This window comes from Phyllobates terribilis, unplaced genomic scaffold (assembly GCF_046119375.1).
Source record: "Phyllobates terribilis strain yellow unplaced genomic scaffold, ASM4611937v1 Scaffold_13__5_contigs__length_258822181, whole genome shotgun sequence".
In the NCBI taxonomy this organism is placed as follows: Eukaryota; Metazoa; Chordata; class Amphibia; order Anura; family Dendrobatidae; genus Phyllobates; species Phyllobates terribilis.
In genome coordinates this window covers 162,413,899-162,424,620 of record NW_027362773.1, presented here as the reverse complement: position 1 = coordinate 162,424,620, position 10,722 = coordinate 162,413,899, and the positions used below count along the sequence as shown (strand labels likewise).

At 43.5% G+C, this 10,722-nt stretch overlaps 1 protein-coding gene across 2 annotated transcripts in view; it reads left to right on the top strand.

Moving 5' to 3' along the window:
- The first annotated feature begins 717 nt into the window (after window positions 1-717).
- NUP160 (nucleoporin 160) overlaps window positions 718-10,722 on the top strand; it is a 59,402-nt gene continuing 49,397 nt past the window's right edge. The window contains exon 1 of one of the 2 annotated variants that reach the window (XM_073658987.1): window positions 718-887. In XM_073658987.1, coding sequence (XP_073515088.1) covers window positions 791-887 — 97 coding nt within the window. In that variant the 5' untranslated portion in view covers window positions 718-790. The remainder of the gene's footprint in view (window positions 888-10,722) is intronic. The other variant, XM_073658988.1, reaches the window with a different exon arrangement.

Below are 10,722 nucleotides of genomic sequence, written 5' to 3'. Positions count from 1 at the left end.
AGGTAAAATTGCAAAAACTTTCTTCCTAATTTACAGCACAAGAAATCATTAGAGATTCTGGAGAAATCCACGAGGGGCAGAAGTGTCGTCCTCTGACAGGACTCAGCTGCGCCGGGGTCTATAAGCCGCTGTGTGAACGTCGGTCACAGGAGAAGAGTGGAAATCCTGTCAGGAATGGCTCCTTTTTTTGAGGAGTTTTTGGCACAGTTTTTTCCTTATTTCACAGTAGAAATAATTGAGACTTTTCAGAGTTTTCTCAGCACTTTTTCTGGTGTTTTCAGGAGCGGAGCCTCTGCAAGCAGCCCTGATAACTGCACAGTGTGAACACAGCCCACCATCCACAGGAAATGCTGTGAATTCTCGCTCTTCGGCTCCGGGACGTTTTTACCTCACGTTTTTCCCCCCACATGGATGAAGAAGTGACTGGTTTTGGCTTCGGTCGTTTATACTTGAAAAAAACGGAGGAAACTCGCCTCAGACACAAAAAAAATGTAAACAATATACTAAAAACTATTTGTTTTTATATTTTTTTTTTAATGAATTATTCAGGCAGAAAAATGTACTAAAAAAAACAGCCTTGCCATACTTTGCTGGAGGCCATAAAGGACTAATATTGAATTTCTTCACTGTGTATACTGTATATACCACAGTACAGCAGAGCTCTGCCAGCAGTAAACATGGCCGCCGCCTCCTCCCGCCCTCACTACCCAGCCTGCTCTGCGCCAGGGGAAACCTTTGCGCGGCAGGTCCCGCCCCCATTCAAGTAGCGCGCGGCTGCCGCTCAGGAAACATGGCGGCTTCTGTGGTGCTGGAGCGGAGCTTCACCGAGCTGAGCGCGGCCGAGCGGGAGAGGAAGAGGCAGTACCGGGATGTCAGCCTGCGGCCCGGTAATGAGCGCCCGGTGCCGGACTACGGGGCAGACTCTGCCGGACGACACTCACTATGTATAGAGTCGCTGTAATATCTCCCGGTGTGAGGGAAAAGGCGCACAGTAGTGTCAGCCCCACGTCACGTGCTGGGAACCGTCGCCTATCCCCTGAGGAAGTGTCTGTGCGACAAAGTCACTGGCATGTACCTGTAATGTCTATACAGTGACTGCACAGCAGAATAGTGAGCGCAGCTCTGGAGTATAATACAGGATCAGTAATGTAATGTATGTACACAGTGACTGCACCAGCAGAATAGTGAGTGCAGCTCTGGAGTATAATACAGGATGTAACTCAGGATCAGTAATGTAATGTATGTACACAGTGACTGCACAGCAGAATAGTGAGTGCAGCTCTGGAGTATAATACAGGATGTAACTCAGGATCAGTAATGTAATGTATGTACACAGTGACTGCACAAGCAGAATAGTGAGTGCAGCTCTGGAGTATAATACAGGATGTAACTCAGGATCAGTAATGTAATGTATGTACACAGTGACTGCACAAGCAGAATAGTGAGTGCAGCTCTGGGGTATAATACAGGATGTAACTCAGGATCAGTAATGTAATGTATGTACACAGTGACTGCACCAGCAGAATAGTGAGTACAGCTCTGGAGTATAATACAGGAGGTAACTCAGGATCAGTAATGTAATGTATGTACACAGTGACTGCACCAGCAGAATAGTGAGTGCAGCTCTGGAGTATAATACAGGATGTAACTCAGGATCAGTAATGTAATGTATGTACACAGTGACTGCACAAGCAGAATAGTGAGTGCAGCTCTGGAGTATAATACAGGATGTAACTCAGGATCACTAATGTAATGTATGTACACAGTGACTGCACCAGCAGAATAGTGAGTGCAGCTGTGGAGTATAATACAGGATGTAACTCAGGATCAGTAATGTAATGTATGTACACAGTGACTGCACCAGCAGAATAGTGAGTGCAGCTCTGGAGTATAATACAGGAGGTAACTCAGGATCAGTAATATAATGTATATACACAGTGACTGCACCAGCAGAATAGTGAGTGCAGCTCTGGGGTATAATACAGGAGGTAACTCAGGATCAGTAATGTATGTACACAGTGACTGCACCAGCAGAATAGTGAGTGCAGCTCTGGAGTATAATACAGGATGTAACTCAGGATCAGTAATGTAATGTATGTACACAGTGACTGCACCAGCAGAATAGTGAGTGCAGCTCTGGAGTATAATACAGGAGGTAACTCAGGATCAGTAATGTAATGTATGTACACAGTGACTGCACAGCAGAATAGTGAGTGCAGCTCTGGAGTATAATACAGGAGGTAACTCAGGATCAGTAATGTATGTACACAGTGACTGCACCAGCAGAATAGTGAGTGCAGCTCTGGAGTATAATACAGGATGTAACTCAGGATCAGTAATGTATGTACACAGTGACTGCACCAGCAGAATAGTGAGTGCAGCTCTGGAGTATAATACAGGATGTAACTCAGGATCAGTAATGTAATGTATGTACACAGTGACTGCACCAGCAGAATAGTGAGTGCAGCTCTGGGGTATAATACAGGAGGTAACTCAGGATCAGTAATGTAATGTATGTACACAGTGACTGCTCCAGCAGAATAGTGAGTGCAGCTCTGGAGTATAATACAGGATGTAACTCAGGATCAGTAATGTATATACACAGTGACTTCACCAGTAGAATAGTGAGTGCAGCTCTGGAGTATAATACAGGATGTAACTCAGGATCAGTAATGTAATGTATGTACACAGTGACTGCACCAGCAGAATAGTGAGTGCAGCTCTGGAGTATAATAAAGGAGGTAACTCAGGATCAGTAATGTAATGTATGTACACAGTGACTGCACAGCAGAATAGTGAGTGCAGCTCTGGGGTATAATACAGGATGTAACTCAGGATCAGTAATGTATGTACACAGTGACTGCACCAGCAGAATAGTGAGTGCAGCTCTGGAGTATAATACAGGAGGTAACTCAGGATCAGTAATGTAATGTATGTACACAGTGACTGCACCAGCAGAATAGTGAGTGCAGCTCTGGAGTATAATACAGGATGTAACTCAGGATCAGTAATGTAATGTATGTACACAGTGACTGCACCAGCAGAATAGTGAGTGCAGCTCTGGAGTATAATACAGGATGTAACTCAGGATCAGTAATGTAATGTATGTACACAGTGACTGCACCAGCAGAATAGTGAGTGCAGCTCTGGAGTATAATACAGGAGGTAACTCAGGATCAGTAATGTAATGTATGTACACAGTGACTGCACAGCAGAATAGTGAGTGCAGCTCTGGGGTATAATACAGGATGTAACTCAGGATCAGTAATGTATGTACACAGTGACTGCACCAGCAGAATAGTGAGTGCAGCTCTGGAGTATAATACAGGAGGTAACTCAGGATCAGTAATGTAATGTATGTACACAGTGACTGCACCAGCAGAATAGTGAGTGCAGCTCTGGAGTATAATACAGGATGTAACTCAGGATCAGTAATGTAATGTATGTACACAGTGACTGCACCAGCAGAATAGTGAGTGCAGCTCTGGAGTATAATACAGGATGTAACTCGGGATCAGTAATGTAATGTATGTACACAGTGACTGCACCAGCAGAATAGTGAGTGCAGCTCTGGAGTATAATACAGGAGGTAACTCAGGATCAGTAATGTATGTACACAGTGACTGCACAGCAGAATAGTGAGTGCAGCTCTGGGGTATAATACAGGATGTAACTCAGGATCAGTAATGTAATGTATGTACACAGTGACTGCACCAGCAGAATAGTGAGTGCAGCTCTGGAGTATAATACAGGATGTAACTCAGGATCAGTAATGTATGTACACAGTGACTGCACCAGCAGAATAGTGAGTGCAGCTCTGGAGTATAATACAGGAGGTAATTCAGGATCAGTAATGTAATGTATGTACACAGTGACTGCACCAGCAGAATAGTGAGGGGAGCTCTGGGGTATAATACAGGATGTAACTCAGGATCAGTAATGTAATGTATGTACACAGTGACTGCACCAGCAGAATAGTGAGTGCAGCTCTGGAGTATAATACAGGAGGTAACTCAGGATCAGTAATGTAATGTATGTACACAGTGACTGCTCCAGCAGAATAGTGAGTGCAGCTCTGGAGTATAATACAGGATGTAACTCAGGATCAGTAATGTATGTACACAGTGACTGCACCAGCAGAATAGTGAGTGCAGCTCTGGGGTATAATACAGGATGTAACTCAGGATCAGTAATGTATGTACACAGTGACTGCACCAGCAGAATAGTGAGTGCAGCTCTGGAGTATAATACAGGAGGTAACTCAGGATCAGTAATGTAATGTATGTACACATTGACTGCACAGCAGAATAGTGAGTGCAGCTCTGGAGTATAATACAGGAGGTAACTCAGGATCAGTAATGTATGTACACAGTGACTGCACCAGCAGAATAGTGAGTGCAGCTCTGGAGTATAATACAGGATGTAACTCAGGATCAGTAATGTAATGTATGTACACAGTGACTGCACCAGCAGAATAGTGAGTGCAGCTCTGGAGTATAATAAAGGAGGTAACTCAGGATCAGTAATGTAATGTATGTACACAGTGACTGCACAGCAGAATAGTGAGTGCAGCTCTGGGGTATAATACAGGATGTAACTCAGGATCAGTAATGTATGTACACAGTGACTGCACCAGCAGAATAGTGAGTGCAGCTCTGGAGTATAATACAGGAGGTAACTCAGGATCAGTAATGTAATGTATGTACACAGTGACTGCACCAGCAGAATAGTGAGTGCAGCTCTGGAGTATAATACAGGATGTAACTCAGGATCAGTAATGTAATGTATGTACACAGTGACTGCACCAGCAGAATAGTGAGTGCAGCTCTGGAGTATAATACAGGATGTAACTCAGGATCAGTAATGTAATGTATGTACACAGTGACTGCACCAGCAGAATAGTGAGTGCAGCTCTGGAGTATAATACAGGAGGTAACTCAGGATCAGTAATGTAATGTATGTACACAGTGACTGCACAGCAGAATAGTGAGTGCAGCTCTGGGGTATAATACAGGATGTAACTCAGGATCAGTAATGTATGTACACAGTGACTGCACCAGCAGAATAGTGAGTGCAGCTCTGGAGTATAATACAGGAGGTAACTCAGGATCAGTAATGTAATGTATGTACACAGTGACTGCACCAGCAGAATAGTGAGTGCAGCTCTGGAGTATAATACAGGATGTAACTCAGGATCAGTAATGTAATGTATGTACACAGTGACTGCACCAGCAGAATAGTGAGTGCAGCTCTGGAGTATAATACAGGATGTAACTCGGGATCAGTAATGTAATGTATGTACACAGTGACTGCACCAGCAGAATAGTGAGTGCAGCTCTGGAGTATAATACAGGAGGTAACTCAGGATCAGTAATGTAATGTATGTACACAGTGACTGCACAGCAGAATAGTGAGTGCAGCTCTGGGGTATAATACAGGATGTAACTCAGGATCAGTAATGTAATGTATGTACACAGTGACTGCACCAGCAGAATAGTGAGTGCAGCTCTGGAGTATAATACAGGAGGTAACTCAGGATCAGTAATGTAATGTATGTACACAGTGACTGCACAGCAGAATAGTGAGTGCAGCTCTGGAGTATAATACAGGATGTAACTCAGGATCAGTAATGTATGTACACAGTGACTGCACCAGCAGAATAGTGAGTGCAGCTCTGGAGTATAATACAGGAGGTAACTCAGGATCAGTAATGTAATGTATGTACACAGTGACTGCACCAGCAGAATAGTGAGGGGAGCTCTGGGGTATAATACAGGATGTAACTCAGGATCAGTAATGTAATGTATGTACACAGTGACTGCACCAGCAGAATAGTGAGTGCAGCTCTGGAGTATAATACAGGAGGTAACTCAGGATCAGTAATGTAATGTATGTACACAGTGACTGCTCCAGCAGAATAGTGAGTGCAGCTCTGGAGTATAATACAGGATGTAACTCAGGATCAGTAATGTATGTACACAGTGACTGCACCAGCAGAATAGTGAGTGCAGCTCTGGGGTATAATACAGGATGTAACTCAGGATCAGTAATGTATGTACACAGTGACTGCACCAGCAGAATAGTGAGTGCAGCTCTGGAGTATAATACAGGAGGTAACTCAGGATCAGTAATGTAATGTATGTACACATTGACTGCACAGCAGAATAGTGAGTGCAGCTCTGGAGTATAATACAGGAGGTAACTCAGGATCAGTAATGTATGTACACAGTGACTGCACCAGCAGAATAGTGAGTGCAGCTCTGGAGTATAATACAGGATGTAACTCAGGATCAGTAATGTAATGTATGTACACAGTGACTGCACCAGCAGAATAGTGAGTGCAGCTCTGGAGTATAATACAGGATGTAACTCAGGATCAGTAATGTAATGTATGTACACAGTGACTGCACCAGCAGAATAGTGAGTGCAGCTCTGGAGTATAATACAGGATGTAACTCAGGATCAGTAATGTAATGTATGTACACAGTGACTGCACCAGCAGAATAGTGAGTGCAGCTCTGGGGTATAATACAGGAGGTAACTCAGGATCAGTAATGTAATGTATGTACACAGTGACTGCACCAGCAGAATAGTGAGTGCAGCTCTGGAGTATAATACAGGATGTAACTCAGGATCAATAATGTAATGTATGTACACAGTGACTGCTCCAGCAGAATAGTGAGTGCAGCTCTGGAGTATAATACAGGATGTAACTCAGGATCAGTAATGTATATACACAGTGACTGCACCAGCAGAATAGTGAGTGCAGCTCTGGAGTATAATAAAGGAGGTAACTCAGGATCAGTAATGTAATGTATGTACACAGTGACTGCACAGCAGAATAGTGAGTGCAGCTCTGGGGTATAATACAGGATGTAACTCAGGATCAGTAATGTATGTACACAGTGACTGCACCAGCAGAATAGTGAGTGCAGCTCTGGAGTATAATACAGGATGTAACTCGGGATCAGTAATGTAATGTATGTACACAGTGACTGCACAGCAGAATAGTGAGTGCAGCTCTGGGGTATAATACAGGATGTAACTCAGGATCAGTAATGTATGTACACAGTGACTGCACCAGCAGAATAGTGAGTGCAGCTCTGGAGTATAATACAGGAGGTAACTCAGGATCAGTAATGTAATGTATGTACACAGTGACTGCACAGCAGAATAGTGAGTGCAGCTCTGGGGTATAATACAGGATGTAACTCAGGATCAGTAATGTAATGTATGTACACAGTGACTGCACCAGCAGAATAGTGAGAGCAGCTCTGGAGTATAATACAGGAGGTAACTCGGGATCAGTAATGTAATGTATGTACACAGTGACTGCACAGCAGAATAGTGAGTGCAGCTCTGGAGTATAATACAGGATGTAACTCAGGATCAGTAATGTATGTACACAGTGACTGCACCAGCAGAATAGTGAGTGCAGCTCTGGAGTATAATACAGGAGGTAACTCAGGATCAGTAATGTAATGTATGTACACAGTGACTGCACCAGTAGAATAGTGAGTGCAGCTCTGGAGTATAATACAGGATGTAGCTCAGGATCAGTAATGTATGTACACGGTGACTGCACCAGCAGAATAGTGAGTGCAGCTCTGGAGTATAATACAGGATGTAACTCAGGATCAGTAATGTAATGTATGTACACAGTGACTGCACCAGCAGAATAGTGAGGGGAGCTCTGGGGTATAATACAGGATGTAACTCAGGATCAGTAATGTAATGTATGTACACAGTGACTGCACCAGCAGAATAGTGAGTGCAGCTCTGGAGTATAATACAGGATGTAGCTCAGGATCAGTAATGTATGTACACAGTGACTGGACCAGCAGAATAGTGAGTGCAGCTCTGGGGTATAATACAGGATGTAACTCAGGATCAGTAATGTAATGTATGTACACATTGACTGCACCAGCAGAATAGTGAGTGCAGCTCTGGAGTATAATACAGGATGTAACTCAGGGTCAGTAATGTAATGTATGTACACAGTGACTGCACCAGCAGAATAGTGAGTGCAGCTCTGGAGGATAATACAGGAGGTAACTCAGGATCAGTAATGTAATGTATATACACAGTGACTGCACGAGCAGAAGAGTGAGAGCAGCTCTGGAGTATAATACAGGATGTAGCTCAGGATCAGTAATGTAATGTATGTACACAGTGACTGCACCAGCAGAATAGTGAGAGCAGCTCTGGAGTATAATACAGGATGTAGCTCAGGATCAGTAATGTATGTACACAGTGACTGCACAGCAGAATAGTGAGTGCAGCTCTGGGGTATAATACAGGATGTAACTCAGGATCAGTAATGTAATGTATGTACACAGTGACTGCACCAGCAGAATAGTGAGTGCAGCTCTGGAGTATAATACAGGAGGTAACTCAGGATCAGTAATGTAATGTATGTACACAGTGACTGCACAGCAGAATAGTGAGTGCAGCTCTGGAGTATAATACAGGATGTAACTCAGGATCAGTAATGTATGTACACAGTGACTGCACCAGCAGAATAGTGAGTGCAGCTCTGGAGTATAATACAGGAGGTAACTCAGGATCAGTAATGTAATGTATGTACACAGTGACTGCACCAGCAGAATAGTGAGGGGAGCTCTGGGGTATAATACAGGATGTAACTCAGGATCAGTAATGTAATGTATGTACACAGTGACTGCACCAGCAGAATAGTGAGTGCAGCTCTGGAGTATAATACAGGAGGTAACTCAGGATCAGTAATGTAATGTATGTACACAGTGACTGCTCCAGCAGAATAGTGAGTGCAGCTCTGGAGTATAATACAGGATGTAACTCAGGATCAGTAATGTATGTACACAGTGACTGCACCAGCAGAATAGTGAGTGCAGCTCTGGGGTATAATACAGGATGTAACTCAGGATCAGTAATGTATGTACACAGTGACTGCACCAGCAGAATAGTGAGTGCAGCTCTGGAGTATAATACAGGAGGTAACTCAGGATCAGTAATGTAATGTATGTACACAGTGACTGCACCAGCAGAATAGTGAGTGCAGCTCTGGAGTATAATACAGGATGTAACTCAGGATCAGTAATGTAATGTATGTACACAGTGACTGCACCAGCAGAATAGTGAGTGCAGCTCTGGGGTATAATACAGGAGGTAACTCAGGATCAGTAATGTAATGTATGTACACAGTGACTGCACCAGCAGAATAGTGAGTGCAGCTCTGGAGTATAATACAGGATGTAACTCAGGATCAGTAATGTAATGTATGTACACAGTGACTGCTCCAGCAGAATAGTGAGTGCAGCTCTGGAGTATAATACAGGATGTAACTCAGGATCAGTAATGTATATACACAGTGACTTCACCAGTAGAATAGTGAGTGCAGCTCTGGAGTATAATACAGGATGTAACTCAGGATCAGTAATGTAATGTATGTACACAGTGACTGCACCAGCAGAATAGTGAGTGCAGCTCTGGAGTATAATAAAGGAGGTAACTCAGGATCAGTAATGTAATGTATGTACACAGTGACTGCACAGCAGAATAGTGAGTGCAGCTCTGGGGTATAATACAGGATGTAACTCAGGATCAGTAATGTATGTACACAGTGACTGCACCAGCAGAATAGTGAGTGCAGCTCTGGAGTATAATACAGGATGTAACTCGGGATCAGTAATGTAATGTATGTACACAGTGACTGCACAGCAGAATAGTGAGTGCAGCTCTGGGGTATAATACAGGATGTAACTCAGGATCAGTAATGTATGTACACAGTGACTGCACCAGCAGAATAGTGAGTGCAGCTCTGGAGTATAATACAGGAGGTAACTCAGGATCAGTAATGTAATGTATGTACACAGTGACTGCACCAGCAGAATAGTGAGTGCAGCTCTGGAGTATAATACAGGATGTAACTCAGGATCAGTAATGTATGTACACAGTGACTGCACCAGCAGAATAGTGAGTGCAGCTCTGGAGTATAATACAGGATGTAACTCGGGATCAGTAATGTAATGTATGTACACAGTGACTGCACCAGCAGAATAGTGAGTGCAGCTCTGGAGTATAATACAGGAGGTAACTCAGGATCAGTAATGTATGTACACAGTGACTGCACAGCAGAATAGTGAGTGCAGCTCTGGGGTATAATACAGGATGTAACTCAGGATCAGTAATGTAATGTATGTACACAGTGACTGCACCAGCAGAATAGTGAGAGCAGCTCTGGAGTATAATACAGGAGGTAACTCGGGATCAGTAATGTAATGTATGTACACAGTGACTGCACAGCAGAATAGTGAGTGCAGCTCTGGAGTATAATACAGGATGTAACTCAGGATCAGTAATGTATGTACACAGTGACTGCACCAGCAGAATAGTGAGTGCAGCTCTGGAGTATAATACAGGAGGTAACTCAGGATCAGTAATGTAATGTATGTACACAGTGACTGCACCAGTAGAATAGTGAGTGCAGCTCTGGAGTATAATACAGGATGTAGCTCAGGATCAGTAATGTATGTACACGGTGACTGCACCAGCAGAATAGTGAGTGCAGCTCTGGAGTATAATACAGGATGTAACTCAGGATCAGTAATGTAATGTATGTACACAGTGACTGCACCAGCAGAATAGTGAGTGCAACTCTGGAGGATAATACAGGTGGTAACTCAGGATCAGTAATGTAATGTATATACACAGTGACTGCACGAGCAGAATAGTGAGTGCAGC